The 17,875-nt window shown below is 32.1% G+C and overlaps 2 protein-coding genes across 4 annotated transcripts; one reads left to right on the top strand and one right to left on the bottom strand.

The window, feature by feature from the left end:
* The first annotated feature begins 1,403 nt into the window (after positions 1–1,403).
* On the top strand, positions 1,404–4,835 carry LOC148231267 (sodium-coupled monocarboxylate transporter 1-like). Its single transcript, XM_088193847.1, has 12 exons — positions 1,404–1,518; positions 1,589–1,785; positions 1,953–2,112; positions 2,171–2,288; positions 2,348–2,415; positions 2,482–2,636; positions 2,703–2,843; positions 2,905–3,013; positions 3,077–3,186; positions 3,505–3,679; positions 3,742–3,992; positions 4,057–4,835. Exons 2-12 carry the CDS (start codon positions 1,595–1,597, stop codon positions 4,286–4,288), a joined length of 1,710 nt encoding a protein of 569 aa, XP_088049973.1. The 5' UTR covers positions 1,404–1,518; positions 1,589–1,594; the 3' UTR covers positions 4,289–4,835.
* On the bottom strand, positions 4,316–17,164 carry pod1 (coronin). Of its 3 annotated transcripts, XM_088193844.1 has the most exons (18): positions 17,098–17,164; positions 13,941–14,310; positions 13,682–13,868; positions 13,146–13,571; positions 12,799–13,076; positions 9,903–10,538; positions 9,581–9,722; positions 9,432–9,515; positions 9,239–9,359; positions 8,958–9,179; positions 8,800–8,894; positions 8,594–8,707; positions 7,920–8,526; positions 7,715–7,853; positions 6,748–6,954; positions 6,541–6,676; positions 6,309–6,463; positions 4,316–6,156 (listed from the first exon to the last, which is right to left on the bottom strand). In XM_088193844.1, the coding sequence occupies exons 2-18, from the start codon at positions 14,247–14,249 to the stop codon at positions 6,064–6,066; spliced, it is 3,951 nt and encodes a 1,316-aa protein (XP_088049970.1). In that variant the 5' UTR covers positions 14,250–14,310; positions 17,098–17,164; the 3' UTR covers positions 4,316–6,063. The 3 variants fall into 3 exon arrangements, with proteins under 3 accessions (XP_088049970.1, XP_088049971.1, XP_088049972.1); XM_088193845.1 differs by lacking the exon at positions 9,903–10,538; XM_088193846.1 differs by lacking the exons at positions 12,799–13,076; positions 13,146–13,571; positions 13,682–13,868; positions 13,941–14,310; positions 17,098–17,164 and adding an exon at positions 10,648–10,736.
* Between the last annotated feature and the right edge of the window lie 711 nt (positions 17,165–17,875).

The following is a 17,875-nucleotide window of genomic DNA, read 5'->3' as shown; positions in this document are numbered from 1 at the left end:
TTATGTAGCTGTGATATAAAAATAAAGAAAATGCCTTATTTTGAACTTGAAAAATAAATACCAAGTTTCATCAAATTAAAGATTTGAGACATTAACATTGTTGTAACTAGGTTAAGCAAATTGAAATGTTCGAGTCAAAATAAATATTATCTTTTAGCACTTTAAATCAACTAAAATCGTTATCTTATACTAATACAAAAATATTAAAGATAATATTTAAGATTGATTAAGGATAATCGATACTTCCAGTTAGAGATATAATACTAAATTATTAATTTATTTATCTAGGTACATATTACACAGGTAATGGCAAAAGTGTTTAGCTATTTTTGACTAACACACTAAAATAAAAAAATATTAATATGATTTTCAAAATAAGTAATCATTTTTGTTTAAGAGATGCGGTGTGAACTGGTGCATTATCATAGTGAAGCAGCCGTTGTTGTTCTTAAAGTTTTAATTTACACATTAATGACTGACATATTTTTAAATACCTTTGCAATGCACCATATTAATGAATGCATTATTTACTGTAGACCCCCAAAAAATACTGATTGGGGGACTAGAAAATATTCATACAATTTTTGCAATACGTACGTACGAATCAGGAGTGTGTGGTGAGATATCCTCCCTTTGGCTCATTCACATATAAAGTAACGGGCGCCCAAATAGCATGTACGCAATTTACCGTGTTATTGGGGGGTCTACTGTACTTAAAGCTGGATAAAAACACAAAGCCCTTTCATAAAAAAACAAAATTGTGGAACAAACTTTTGGGATTGCTGGCCGAGTGGTGTGATGGATTTGATTTTCAAAATTTTTTACTAAAATGTATACAGAAAAATGCGCAGCAGTGTCAAATGAAGAAGTCGTAGAGCCTCAATGTTGTTAAAAATCGAATGGCTCTGATCTTAGGTTTCTCATATTTTAATTGAGTATAATTGGTGAGACTTGAGAGTCAATCTGAGTCTTTGTCGAACGAGTCCGAAAGTAAGTTTGCCAAGTGATTGTTGAACGAGTTCAGAAGTGATTATTGATATAACTAAGTTTCACATCCCTTATACAGGTCCTTAAAGGAAGCTTAAACAAATGGGAGCTAAGGCTAATTAGGGGTCAATCGCGCTAGTGTTTGGCTCCACCTCATATCTCCATCCCTTTGTGAAAGCTTAAGTTTAAAAATGGCCTCACGTTGGATACCGTTTGATAATTACAAAGGATATTTTATGAAGATTTAAAAAAAATTATTGAAAAGGCAAGGAAGAATCATTCTTAAAGAAATTAATAGTTTTTGAATAACTTTTGATATGACCTACATACTATTTGCTCTAATTGTTCAATTTAAACATTAAAAATTTATCTTAATAAATAGAATTTGTAATCTATATAAGAATGATAAAAACTGTTTTTTTATCAAAGATATAAAAGATTTGCTTTATCAAAATAATTTTCATATTTTCGGCTCGATCACACGAGACAGTTGTTTATTACATATTTTATAAGCATATAGTTCTTAAAAATGTGAGTAAACAGTAATTTATATAACAATGTGATACTGTATATTTTATGTTATTTAAAAAAATCGGCTTAGATTAACATGGACACTCCCGTGAAAGCGTCGGTGATGGACTGGACTGATTCACTAGTATTCATCGTAATGTTATGTATATCCTTAGGGATCGGAATATACTTTGGATGTTTCGGAAGCAAACAAAAAGATCCGCAAGAATATTTACTTGGGGGTAAAAAGATGAAAGCTATACCAGTGGCATTATCGATAGTTGCTACGTATGTTTATAATATAATCAATATAAATTTGTATATGTCAGCTGATCAAAAAGTATCCAATTGTTATTTTACGAGATATATGAGTCTATGCTACATACAAAAAATTAACATCAGATACTTTTTGACATGATCTTGTATTATTTTAACTAAGCATTCTTTCGTGACAGTTTCATATCTGGTACAACGTTAATAGCAGTACCTGCTGAAATATATACGGAAGGATGCACTTATTGGCTATCTACAATAGCAAATATTTTTGCAATTATAGTCTGTTATTATTGCATAATACCAATATTTTTCGATGCCAATATCAATTCCGGATTTGAAGTGAGTCCAAATTAAACATTGTTACACCATTTAGAATAAATATATAAACATATTTTAGTATTTAGAATTGAGATACGATCGCTCAGTCAGATCGTTCTCTTCCTGTCTATACTGCTTGGCGTACATCCTTATTCTACCGATATTTATTTATATCCCTTCACTCACACTAAGTCAAGGTATTGATTCAAACATAGATAGTCAGACTTCCCTCAAATAATGCATATCAATATTTTAGCTACCGGAATCAACTTGTATCTAATATCTGTGGGAGTCATATCTGTGTGCGTTTTTTACACAATGATTGTGAGTATCTATTATAAATAATTCATCATGATGCATTACTTCAAATATATAAAATTGACATTCTAGGGCGGATTTAAAGCAGTCGTATGGACTGACTTTTTTCAATTAATAATGACCGTAATAACGTCCATAGCGATCGTCGTTATTGGTACGATTAACGCCGGAGGTATGAGCTTAGTATTTAAAACGGCTTACGACGACGGAAAATTAGATATATTTAAGTATAAACACAATGATTCATTGGATTATATATTATTTATACATATGTATAATGATTAATATTACAGCATGGATCCTAATCCGTTCCAAAGAAACACATTTTGGACGATATTTGTCGGATCGTTCACAATGTCTGTGATTGTCATAGGTATCAATCAAGCGTGCATTCAAAGATACATATCTTTAGAATCAAAAAACGATCTCCCTCTGTAAATAATTTGATTCAATATTATCATTGCTTCATCATAATTCATACGTGACATATTTCAGAGTTCTTACAATAACTGCAATCGGAATTAATCTCATTGTTTCATTCAGCGTATATTCCGGATTGGTTGTCTATACAGCTTATTACGGATGCGATCCAATTGCTCAAAAGGTTGATTATTTATATTGACGCTACATTTGAATGGAAAATAAATGGTTTCTAATAATTTTCCAGATAGTTTCAAAGCCAGATCAAATATTTCCACATTATATGTTGGATAAGGTTGGATATGTACCAACACTCCCTGGATTATTCATGGCAGGAGTTTTTAGTGCAGCATTAAGGTAATATGTACATATAACTAGATGTAAGCATAGTCATGCTCAATTTTCAAGATTCAATTAATCTCCCGTATATAAAAAAAATGCTGAATTGTGCAAAAATAAGTGTCGAAGTATTCTTCACCTATCTTTCACCTACGCCACAACGAAGGGCAGTCATTGAATATGAAGCTTGTTTTTATTTGACATAATGTAACCCATATATCGATGCTTAATCAGATTCTATATTTTAGTGATACTTTTTTCGAAGAGTTGACTCCAAAAAATGAAAGTAAATTATGATCTCTCCTTAAAAATATTAATTCACATATAACATTACAGTACAATGTCAACCGTTTTGAACACAATAGCTGCAACAGTCTACGAAGATTACATCAAGACCAGCAACAAATATAAAGACAAAGCCCACTTGATAATGAAAAGCATTATCGTTATAGCAGGAATTATATCCATTTTGCTGATCTTTTTGATTGAACAAATGGGTAAAATCATATCGGTGAGTATAAATATTATTTATATATTAAAAATGGATATTAAAAATAAATGATTTCGTTTTAGGCAGTTTACATAATCACTAGCTTCACAACTACCCCGCTAGTCGTCATATTCGTAACAGGGATGACGGTGCCGAAATCGAATAAGAAAGGTGTAATGACTGGAGCGATCACCGCTATGTTATTCGTATTATGGATCGCTATAGGATCTAGCATGCAAAAAGTAAACTTCGTCACGAAAGACGTATACCCTGTGAACACGTGTCCTGTAGACGAAAAGTCTATCAATCAAAATTCTACAATTCCATTTGAAAAGTATAATTATAATCTAAATAAATTCATATGAATGGTTGATTAAAACATTTTTGTATTATTTCAGGTTGTTAAATTCTAGCGATGAAACATTCTTCTTGTACAGATTGTCGTATATGTTATACAACACCGCCGGATTAGTGATAGGAATGATCATCAGCTACATAGTTAGTTACGCTACAGGATTCGAAGATCCGACTAAAGTCGATCCAAACCTGATTTCACCACCGTTAAGAAGATTTCTACCAAAACAGCAGATAGAAATCTACAATTTGGAAGAAAATCTAATGAACGAATAAGAGGGTCTCAAATAAATAATAATAAAGTTTATTTATGTTTAATGCAGTGCTATTTATTATCTTATTACATATTCCATAATTCAAACACTTCAAAATCAAAGCAGAAGCAACACCAAATACACTATAAAAGTACAAAAGAGTATTCAGTTACGTTATATCAAATATAGGTATTGTTGAATAAGTAATAGCCTCTGATTATTATATAGGTTATATGTCTAATTATATAATATACACAAATTTATAAAAGTATTCCTTATTTTTTTGTTGGTTATTAATGATAATAATAATATAAATATGGCGATGAGTCGGTTAAATTGATTATTTTGTGCTAAACGGATGACCGAATGTAATGGACAAAACAATAACGAAATACAAGTGGATCGAAATGGCACAAGCAAACGATCAATGGTTCTTAAATATTCTCTACATTATAAATATCATATAAAGTATATATTTAACTTATCACAATATGTATACGTTGAGCAAAAATTACATACTGTCTTTTTTCATGGAAAAAATGTATTAGATTGCTGCTCAAGTACTATCCACACTTTATAAATAATAATATTTGCAATTTTAGTAACAACCAGTGACGATATTTTGCGATCAAAAGTATCAAGAACAAAAAAACTCAAAATCTTGAGCAGCAAACTAATACACACATTAAATTATTGTCTACATACATATCCAAATTTCGATCTACATCCAAAATCAACATGGAAAGTTCTAAATAACGCAACTCAACGTTACTTTTACGTCACCCTGTACAACAAAATTTAAATAAAACGACGTAATTGGACTAGATACGATCAATGTGCAAATAAATTTTATAAAAAATCCATATTCTTGTCATCCTTGATAACATACTCTCTTCCTCTAAAAATCCACAACCACCGTACGTAAAAAAAATCAATCAAGCGCTAAGCAACAACACCAAAAAATTCATATATAAAATAATAATAATACATTATCACAATATATTGTCATGAAATGTTTCACAATTACTTTGGTTAAAAAAATATTCAAGTATTTTTTTCCTTAATTTTTGTGTATCCATACTTTTACATATCTAGTGATATGATATCATTATTAAGAAGGCGACGCACATTGAATGGCTCAGCGAAATCAATAATAAATATAATTAAAAATGATAACAACAACACGATAAATAAAATCATTGACTAAAACGTAGCGAAATGATGACTACGATGGAAATACCGACGTGTATTGCACTAAACATACATCTTAAACGTGTACGTGTTAAAAACGGAATGATGATAGTTTGAGATCAAGTAGAAGTATAATACTTAAAAAATACGACGATCATAAAAAAATTGTATATATGTATATAAACGTACAAAAACACTACTGATTTTGGCAATCGAATATCACATTACAGTTGTTTGTACGATACGATACAATACGTATAACCTCAACTAATGATTGTTTTTTTATATATTATTTTAATAATAATATAACAAGACCGCCTCAAGTTAGTCAAACATCAGTATGTGGGAATGTGTTTAAAATTATCATCATCATCATGATCCAAAAGTATAAAAACGAATACAGCACGATTACAAACACAATCTCAATCATCAATCACAAAAAAATTGTGTGTATGAATCACTATGCTAAATTTTTTTTTAAATATTATAAAGTATATAATAATATAGCGATATAGTCAATAGTGACTGGTTATTCTTTTATCTCAAAAGTTATCAAATATAAAGTATTTTCAATGGGAAAGTTAGAGCGATTGCTATGTAAGCGAATTATTGATCCCACTCAGACTCGTCCACTCCTTCCATGTTGTCTTGTTCCAGTTTGAGATTAACCTCCATCCTCGAGCCTAAAGATCGCTGGATCTGTAAAAAGGTTAATACATTAAATCAAATTATATTTGTTCAACGAAAGAACCACTTATTCATTCCCTTTGAGATATGATTTTTGAAGAGCACTCAGAATACCTTGGATAGTGACAAGCGTTAGAGGAATACAATTAAGAAGAAATTCATACCTCGTCTTGTTTAGTTTTGGTGATTCCAGCTACGTCAGGATTCCAGCCGAGTCTGTTATACGGTTGATTACCGGACATTGAACTTGATTTTGAGATTCCAGATGGATTTGCAACAGTTGCAAGGTTTTGAGGCGGCGGATTATTAGACGATGACACTAAATAAACAATAAGATCATATTAGTCATCATAAAATTTAAGATAGTTTTGCATATTATTAATTAATAACACTAACGTGTGTCCATTCCCGGAGGTTTCAGTGATAGGAGTTTAGGAGCCTTATCTATACCCTTGAACCATTCCGCAGAAGAAACAGTGGGCTCCCAACTCACAGCAGTCGGTGGGAACAGATCGTCTTGGAACAATTCACTCTAAAATAGCATTAACATTAATTATGAAATTATAATATGGATAAAACATTTATTAAGAAGTGCAATGAAACCTTAATACGAGGAACCGTGAAACTCAACGGCTCGATCGTTGTGTTTGTTAGTCTTAAAGCTTTCGCAAATTCAACTTTATCGACCGCACACTGATTCTTCGGAAGGAATGACAGGCCTTGATGCAGAGAAGCATTTCTATGATGAGATAGAGCACATAGATGTGGTGCTTCGTTTGTGACTTCGAAGCAGTATATAGTCGAATCTCCCTGTCAATAAAAAAATATTTATAAACCAGAAGTTACCTCCTTTCATACATTAATTTATTAACCCTTTGATTGGTTAATAATATTTCAGCATACATGTACGTTGAAAATTTTTATCGACTCCAACTCCAACTTTTTGGCAAAGTCCGACTCCGACTCCAAATTTAAAAATTTCAATAAGATAATCATCAAATATTAAATTTATTTTGAATTATTTTATTTATTTATTTTTATGTAAATAACAACAAAGAAAGAAGAACAAAAAATAATTATATTTCTTAGGATTAGTGCCGCGCCATTGTATGTCTATGTGTGACCAATTCATACTGGCGACTTTTTTGATGACATCTATAGGTGTCATCCAGTCAAAGGGTTAAAGTGTTAAACTTTTGGTTGCTAAGCTTTTTAATATTACTATCTAAATATCGATGTACTATGTAATAAAATTGTGTAGAAAAAATATTATTTACCCCTGAAGAAAAAATATATTTGATTATTATTTCAATGGTGACATCATAAATTATTGTCAAAGTAGCAAAATCCAATATATCAAATTTCGACAAACAAAAATGGTTAAATTAATAAATAGTAGTTGTCACACAATCGCTTATGTCATTATGGCTGACCACCCCTAAAGATACCAGAAGAAAAATAATACAACCCAAAATGTATAGAAAATGCTTCTTTCAATCTAATTATACTACATAAAATTTAACATTATTAGAACATTCAGAATCATACAAAATCAGTATTGTTTACTCACCCTTCCAGTTAGGAATAAAGTTGAACTATCCTCATCGTAACACGGAATCAAAATCGCTGGTGAAACATCAAGACCAATGGTGTTGAGTGGCGTAGATAAATCAGTAGCACTATAGATCATTAGTTGACGCTCAGAAACTCTAAAAAGTAGACATGATATGAACATTGTAAATGAATTAACGTGATAATACAATAAATCTACATACTTATCAAATCCAGTCACGACGATGTGCGTTCCATTCAAAGCCCAAACTAATCGCGCCCCTCTGCTTCCAACAGGTCCTTTTCCCTCTCTAATGGGAGCACTCGAAGACCTTGGTTTATAAACCCGAATCAAACCATCTTTACTGACGGTCGACAAGAAAGCTCCACACGGAGACCAAGCCAATGCAAAGATCTGATCCTTATGACCCGTGAGCAGTATCTTTTCTTTACAATCAGACTCTCCCATCGTTGCCAGATCCCATATTTTGACAGTGAGATCGTAAGCGGCAGTGACTAGAACATCGGACGCTCGAGGATGGAACTTGATTATGTAGATCTTATCAGAGTGTGCAACTAGAGTGCGATTTGGGTTATTGATCGGCTTAGAGAGGCCTTCTTCGGGCAAGATCCACTCGCGAACCATTCCATCGTCGCAAGCGACCATTAAACGAGCGTCGTTGAACGGATCCCATTGCCAGTCGCATAAAGCGTTTGGATGTAACAGAGCTGGTGTTACCCCATCCGGAAGACGGCCAGAAGCTTTGAGCTCCAGAACGGCTACGCGTCCTCCTCCACCACCAAGCGGAACGGCAACTCTATGAGGATTTGCTGAAAAATTCATATATTTAAACAGGGACCATTTTATATGAGATGAGCTTAATGAATCTAACATTACCGTGAAAACCATCACATTCTCCGGATATCTGACGACTCACATTCTTGATGTTTTCAATATGCGTTGATTTGTGACCTGGAGTTCCTTTCAGATGTCTGAATTTAGATACTCGACCTAAATATATTGAGATAATAACATATCAAAAACCTTATAAAATATAAAAAAAAACAAATATAAAATGAAAAATTAGAAGAGGAAAAACATACCGAAAACAGTCGATGTTCTCTTTGTCGATGGATTGTTAGCCGATTTCTTATCTTCAGGTTCAGGACTTTTACGTGATTTCAAAGAATCGCGGCGTCTGTAATTATTATAAAGTTATATTTTAACCTAGCTTTTAAATTTTCTTTATATCCGAACCTACCTCAATGTTGGAGAAGCCTGATTAGTCTCGTTGATGACGACAGTAGCAGCAATCATGGCTGCAGACGAATTCTCCTGTACGCTTAAGCTTCTACCTTCATACATGCGGCGTCTTTCAGCGATACTGCTACGCTGATTACTGGCTCGTTCGAACTTATTAGCTCCGTCGTCAAACATATCGTCGCCAACGCAAGCATCTCCGTCCTTTTCTTTCGAATTCGATCTAAAATTAAAATAAACTTAAATAGCAACCAAACCAACAATTTACGATCAAAAACATACTTGACTTCAAACAATCTACGTCGTTCGGCAGTACTCGGCGTTTTGGGCTTGTACCCTGAATCCGAAGAGTTAACTTCTTCTTCGATACTCGAATCAGATTTTCCATTTTGAAAATCGGCATCTATTGATAAGACATTATTTAACCTACTGCGTCGATTGAATTAGATATGAGTCAGTTAAAAATTAATCATACCTTTCAAGGCCGTAGCTTCGACGTCACTAGTGGGCGAATCATTATTTATTACTTCTTTATTTTCCGTATTGTCTTCGACATTATCTATTGAAAAGCATTGAAAAATAATTAATATTGTTCCTATTGTATTACAAATTAAAAATATATACCTTTGACTGTATCTCCGTTATTATGCTGAACTTCTTGCTGGACAGGTTGAGTTCCCGGCGCAGCAGGGACGCTAAAAACTTTATCAAACGAGAACTCTTGCGATCCCTGAGATGATGAAAACGGTTTTGGTCCAAGTCTTGGCTGAAAACATTTTATTAAATTACTCAACAATATTACTCAATAACCTAAAAAAGCAAAATTACATCAAATAAAGTAGTAAAAAAAAAACAAAAAATAAAATAAAAATTTAATAAAAAGAAACCAATACATTTTTCATTGATGACATTTCAGAATTAATCACTTATTATATCAATCTTGTACCTTATAACTGCCTATACCGGTCTGAGCCGTTGTTCTCGGCTTAGCAACTGGCCTCGAAGAACCATTCACGTACGTCTCTTCTCCAGTACTAGCTTCAGAAATTGAAGATCTCGGCATGGGCTTTGGCGGAACAGGTGATACATTATTACCGTTCATCGTTGCGTTTTCCAAATTTTTGTCTTCGATGCTGCTAGATTTCTTAACATCGTTTTCTTCATTGTCGTCAGCGTTTAATGCTGGATTATTGTTATCGTTTATTATGAGACTCCCCTGATCGCTCTCGGGTAAATCACTGCCGTAATCGTTCTGATCGGATTCAGTCGAGATACTCATGTCTTGCTGCGTGTTGATAGCATTATGTTTTTCATTGTTAAGGTTGGCATTCTTTTCTTGTTCAACCACCTGCTTGGATAATTTGTCTTCTTTATTAGGCTTCTCCATCCCTTTGACTAAATCTTTGACGTTAACAAATTCAATCTTGGATGGATCTTCCGCTTCTTTCTTCGGTTCGGTGTATTTTGGTTGCGGTTTAATCAAAGCGGTCGGTGGAGAATTGATCGGTTTTGCCGCTTTAGGAATAGGATCGACCATAGCTTGAAGTTGCTTCACATACTCGTCAAGCGGTCCTCTGAAGACCTAAAACATTACAATTCGTAAGAATTTCAAGAACGTAACAAATTAATAATAATAATTTAACTTCATATAAAAATGCAATAGTAAAAATTAAAAATAAAAAAAAACTTACCATGAAAATAAAACACAACAAAAATCAACAAAAACATTATTTACACTACGATCAACACAAAGATTTTCTAATGTCGTCAGTAACAATCAACAGAAAGCTGAAATAATATTAACAAGAATTAAAAGAAAAAGAAATTGTGAATATAAGTAAATTAATGCGCACATGCAGTTTTCTTTATAAATAAATAAAATGTAGAAATCGTTTAGGTCAAATTAATAACTAAAAATGTTATTTATCTTACACATAAGTTATTGATTAAATGTTATTTCGTACTAATTTTTTATTGATTACGCTATATTTATTTATTAAACGATTTCCACCACAACTTAAAAAATAAGTTTAATTAAAAATAATGTCATTTATTAAAGTAAAAAATTATTATATTGCAACGATCTTTTTGGGACAAAGATAAAAATATTAAAATAATAAAAATAGTTACAAAAATAATATATACATATGTTATAACAATTGATTAAATAATATGACATAAGTATATTAACAAAAATTAAAAATGTCTATACTCAATGAACCCAACTGAAAGTATTTGGATGCGAAAATATAAAAACTATCCCTGACTGTTGGTTAGAAAAATTTACATAGCTTTTTTACCGAAATTTTCTTGTTTTTCCAAACAATTCTTGACAACGAAAAAGCTAATTATGTGGCACCTAAAAACGGAGTTGTTCAAGAATCTTAAAAAAGTGAGAGAATAAAAAAATCAGACACTTTAGTATTTTAAAAAGCAGAACAGATATCTTCCACTTGAAAGTTCTTCTGCACATTTTAAGGGCAATGCAACTTTTATAACAATAGTATTATGTAAGTACTTAAATAATTAGTTAATTTATAACAATTAAAACTAACACTGATCAATGTAAGTTGATTAAATAAATTTATAGTTTCCAGAGAAAATTGCAGCATGTTTATTTTACTCAATTGACGTAGAAAGTAGGAGTAATTCAGTTTAGTATTAAATTCCCTGAAGTTAAATGGATTAACACAGAACATACTAACACTATGCTGCTATTAAATTTGTAATAACCAAAATTGTGCAATAAAATGTAGTTGGCTGTGAAGGCTTCGACACATTTGAAACCAATTTAAAAATAAAAATTAGTAATTTGAAACAATACATGAGAAGTTCCCAAAAAATCTATTGATATTTTTCTGTGTTAATCTATTTTTTATATCCGATTCGAAAAATAAAGTATTTTTGGAAGCAATAAATTCTTAAATGCTGTTTTTTTGTTTTTGTAAAATACTTTTTACACCTAAAAACTATTTCAGGGATCTAAATAGATAATAGTCGTTTGGAGCAATGTCTGTAGAATACGACGGGTGAGAAAGAAGTTCCCAAAAAAATCCATTGATTTTTTTCTATCGTCTTTTTGGACACATGAGGGCGAGTGCTCTTGTTGTTAAATTACCCTTCTTTAATATATAAGGGAAGATTTTTTTATGGTCTGAGTAGCTTCTAAACTTTAATTATTGGCATATTGAAATTCGATGCATGAGATTTTTCTCAGACAAATTACGAGATACCCATATTCTGCAAATTAACACTTTTAATAATTAATGTCTGTGAACTGATGTAGGCGACACATTGAGCTTTTGTGCTAGCTTCTGTATTGTCATTCTCAGACCTGTTTTGATGGCAGCCTTAATATCCTCACTAACAACCAACCATTACGTAAATATTTATTGTCAAAATTTCCGGAACAAAATTTTTAGAACCACATATGACTTTCTAAATTTGCATCCCTGCCTATTGTATTACAGAATAGTGAAATTATCGTTAATTTATAAAAAGATATACATTTTTGCAAATGTAAGAAAAACAGCAACTTATAGGACAACCTAATACATTGTCTATGGTCCGGATAAGAAAGCTACTTACTAATATATAATAAAAATTCCATTCAATCACTTTTCCTACTCCTATATTTAAATATCAGTGATTAAAAAATGACATTAAATTTAAATTCAAACATAAAATCATATTGCGTATTACATAATTGTGGTTATTATCTCCGACACAAATTCTACTACCACTCACCAAATTATGTGCCTAACACAAACAGCTTCTCAATGTCAAATAATAATTGTGCCGTCAGCAAAAAAGTGAAATTCATGCTACGACTCAAAATTTACCTTTTCAGACGCCTCCGAGCCTCGTTTAGCCGGATCTAGCGACATTTTTGGTACGGGATGATCAACGCCCTTCAGCCACATGGTCGAGTTTAAATGTGTGATGAAACCGGGCGTGTCAGGATACAGATCGGCATGAAAGTCTCTATAAGTCTTTCTCGGAACTTGATACATGATGGGCACGACCATATTGGAGCTCAATTGAAGCACTCTATTGACTTCTCCCTCCATGACTCTCAACGCCCTCTTTGGCACCAAACAAGCTCCTTTGGTCTGTTCGCCTAAATATATATCATCGTTATTGATTCAATCAGTTGCAATATTATACACAATATGAAACAATAAATTACCTGAATGTCGAATTCCTTCAATCAGATAAGGATCTCTATCCGAGACTTCCATATAAGCGATGGTGCTGTCACCTTTACCGGCCAAGAATAGCATGCAAGTGTCAGGATCGTACAATGGCATCAAAATACCAGTGGAGCAGTCCAATTCTAGTGTCTTCTCCGGGGTGGATAGATTGCGGATGTCTCTTATGTAAACTTGGCGTAAACGAGCAGAGTCAAATCCAGTAGTCAAAATTCTGTCTTGCTCTCCAAGCCAAACTATCCTACTGTCTTTGATACTCTGATGACTAGTTGCGGAACAGACTAACGGAGACGGCGCCCTAGGATCAATGATCCTAACGGATTTGTCCTTGCAAGACGTGGCTAATATTTTACCGTCTCTTTTCCACGAAACAGACTGGATGACATCACCGTGATCGTTATTACCTAAAAAAAACAATAAGTATAACAAATTTAAAAACAATTTTTAATAAAAGTAAGTGATAACATTAAATGGTTTATAATCACTAGAAACAATATTATATACTTAGACTTACAAAATACTTCTTGTTGAGTTATAAGATCCCATAGTGACAAAACAGTAGCAGATGTAACATGCAGAAGTCCATCGGCCACAGGATTGAAACCGACGGTCTCAACTCTTCGTTGCCGCTGAGACAAAGTACATTCTGGATTGGTCAGCGGCTCCGTTAATCCAGCAGGAGGAATATGCCATAATTTAACCTAAATAAAAACATTATTATATATGGACATATTGTTGCATGATGAGTCGATATTATAACACCGCCAACTCACCAAGCAATCTTGGGATCCAGTCGCCAAGAGACTGTCGTGAAATGGAGAGAACTCCATGTCAGTGATAGTATCCGAGTGGGCGTGCAGGAGTGGCATTGTTTTGCTCTTTCTTCCACAATCGTCCAGGGGCAACACTGCCAGGCTGGAACCGACGTGCTCCCAGTTGAACGCCATGACGGATGCCGACGCACAAATGTTGTTGCCATATGTCTGGTAAGAACCGACGCAGACGTCTCGAATGCATGCTTCGGGTTTTGGCACAATGGGTGCAGCATTTTTATACTTGGATGCTTTGAAACGCCACGCCATCTTGAAAGTCTTTCAGTCGAGTATCAACGAGCAAAACAAGGAATGTGTGACACTGGAATGTCTGTAATGACAATTTTTATTTGTTTTATTAGTATATATAGTTAAAAGTAATAAATGGTTATTAATATTAATTATTTTATTGGTGTTGTTATCATTGATGAATCAATATTTTACAACTACCAAACGAAAGTTTGTTGCAAAAATTTATAGCCTTGATAACACAAAAAAACCTATCAAATTTTGATAGGGTTTTTGTGTCATTGTAGCTACAACATTATTAATAAAATTCATTAATAATATGAAATCTATGTAAGCTATTGTATATATTAATTTATTTATTATTCCCATTCAAATTATTAAATAATATATTTTATGACAAATTAAATTCTATATAGAACATACAATATGGAATCTTGTTTATTACAAAATGAGATCATTTTACTATATGCAAAGATGCAATGGTACTTCTGTTAATAAATTATAGTTAAATATCTTCAATATTGCATACAAATAACACATTTATAAATTTATTAAAACAGAAATAATCAGATAGCTATAAATATAGCAAATACAGTGACAAATCAAATTTCTCAAAATAATATATTATTCATCGACTTTTAATGTATAAGATGTTTATATTGTAGTTCTGACACATTGGATTGATAAGTCTTATCATATATCCATAAACACGCAACTTTATTTTTAAAAAATATACATTTTTTTACAAAAATGTATTGAAAATTTTTTTTTTTAATAATTAAGATCTTAATATTTTAAAGGAATATAATGTATCATCAGGAATCTAAGAAAAATATGAATGCCTTAACGAATATAAGAATTATTGATTATGATATAAAAATGCATATTTTAATTATTACCCCACACTACCAGTTAAAAGTTTAAGACCAAACTATTTTTTGTTAATATTCTTAATATAAATCAGATAAATTATAAAAAAAGCATGATATGAAAGATGAAATACATATTTATCAATAAACCTAAAATTGCAATTTAAAAGAGTATATTTTTATCGAAAAACATTTAATTGCATTTTCATCAAAAAATCTACCCCTTTGAATAACAAGGTTTTAACTATTCTTGACATTCTTATAACTAAATTTTTCAATGTAGTGGTTGATATATTAACCCACCCACTCTGTAGTCGTTCCCATAAGACTTTTTTGGAATTTAGTGAGTGCTGGCGAATTTTCTGTACAAGTTAATCCCCAAAAATCTCAATTAAAACCAACTGGTGTAAACAGTCCAATGGTATTAAATTTAAAAAGACGAAACTTGATAAAAAAAAAGGAAATTTCTCTAGATTGTGATTTGCAGTTTCAAACGCACTTAAATGAATATACATAGAAAAAAAATTTAAAGAATTGTTAAATCCTCACCATCACATATTTGTCATGCTTAGGACCCTCTGCTTAGAATAAGAAGGGCGAGTCGAAAAAAAAACACGTAATTATTATGGCAAATTAAAAAAATAGTCTATTCTTTAATTGGGTAACAATATTTGTAATAGTTAAAAGAAATAAGGATGGACTCGTAACTATGAACATGGTTGCATGTTTTTGACCGATATTATATATCCGATTTACCAAGCAAATGTAATGAATTAATAGCCCAATTATATTTTCTATCAAAATATACAATTGCCAGGCCTATTGATCATACAAATTGGAAGCCTCAGAAGACTATACGAATCCATATCAATAAACACTTAGCAGTCAAACAGATGGGGTTTCACAATGGTATTTAAAAATCATTAAAAAGACAATAGTTTAGATCAACAATATACATTAAGAATTGACAGAACACCAAGAATTGCACAATGGCCACACAGACCTTTGAAAGCCAACAATTTCCACAAAAATTTATTTTAAGTCCTTTACGTTAAAAGCTATTAAACTCACCTAAAAAAAACACGAATGGCTTCGAATCGAATAAACGGTTTTTAATTATTCTTTGTAATTATCTGAAAGTCGCCCAATAATTGAGCCTGAAACTAACTTTCACAAAAGGGATAATTTTGCAGGTGGAATTGGAATATAATGTGACTGGCTCATCCCCGATCTAAAAATTACTATTATTAGATATGCACCTTTTTAGAACTCTTCATCAGTACACATATTTCCCATTTTTGATTATTAAAAATCTGTAACTTCTTAGAACAACATATGTACGTGGGAGTTTATTCGACGAAATGATTTTGTGAAATGCCGCCTACTGACTGTGATATCTTGACACATAAATATTAAAAAAAATGTAAGGGTTCAAGATGTACTATGGCAACCCCAAGTACGATTTTAATCGTTAGAATCGTGACGTATTTTATAAGGCGAAAAGAAAAATTTATATTAAAAAAGAATTGATTACTTTCCGGTACCATACACATACACACACCGTATCGATCTATAGGCAGCTCGAAATTAATTAATTAAAAAATGAGATATAATCAAGCGATTAGTCTCGCGTAATGATTTTTCACGTCTCGTTCCTCGTTCGTCTAATTAACTTTTTTTCATTCATCACAAAGCGTAATATAATATTTTACCGGAAGTCGCTATCGCCGCGACTCACATCTCATTAACATTCACAATGAGCGACGAAATGACCGCAGAATGGCACTCGAAGTGAATTTTAAGAGACGCGATGCAGACTTATTCCGAATAATGAGAGAATGCAACGAGAATCGTATAGCCGGCATTGCGTGAAAAATATGGTGAATCGCGAGCTTCCTTCGGTCGAGTGGAAACGATGGCGGATTGTCAATTTTATACCCTCGGGTGTTTATTAGGGGTGTGTGTGTTGAGAAAATCAGGTTTAATGGAATGAAACTCGCCTGGGGGGCGGCGCCCAGGGCCGCCGTCAGCTGCGTTCGCCCGCCGGCGTCTCTGCTCAGAACGCACGGTGCTGTGGCCAAATGCTCTTTGTTACAAAACGACGCGGATTTTAAAACGCCTATTAAAATTATAAAATCACGTTTTCTTTTTTTTAAATACTTTTTATACTTTAATAGCGCTTATTGAATTGCTGCATGATACTCAAAATTATTTATTAAAAAAAGTAAATTTATACAAAAAAATAAAAAAATTTCCTACCTTTTTTTACTTTAAATCAAGCAATGTAAAAGTATCATAAAAAAAAACAAATATTTTTTTCAAGTTATTCTTGTAAGTTGTTTATATTTTTATAAACTAAATATAAAAACAACTTAGATTTTTCTTTTTATTTCATTGTATTTATGTTAATGAAATTTTAGAATTTAGTTTTTAACTATAATTAGCTAGAATAAACTAAGTTTTTCTAATAATTTATACTTCAAATTAGACTAATAAATTAATGATGTAAGAGAAGCAAATAAGCTATTTTTAGATATCAAGCTAACCACACATATTTGAGATTTTATACAAAAATAAACATAACAAGTATGAAAATCATAATTTTTATACAATTAAAAGCGGACTAAAAAACTTGTACTATAATATACCCCTGCCTATTCTATATACAAATAAATTCTTACTTTACTATGCACTAGCAATAGCGGATTTACTTCGCTAGGAACCCGAGAAGTTACAAATTTTTGGGGGCTCTTTATATATACAAATATTTAAAGCCCG

Source organism: Plectrocnemia conspersa, unplaced genomic scaffold (assembly GCF_051122295.1).
Source record: "Plectrocnemia conspersa isolate PC_06_02 unplaced genomic scaffold, ASM5112229v1 ptg000010l, whole genome shotgun sequence".
In the NCBI taxonomy this organism is placed as follows: domain Eukaryota; kingdom Metazoa; phylum Arthropoda; class Insecta; order Trichoptera; family Polycentropodidae; genus Plectrocnemia; species Plectrocnemia conspersa.
Note: the sequence above shows the minus strand (reverse complement) of the source record. Positions and strands in the feature narration are given on the sequence as shown.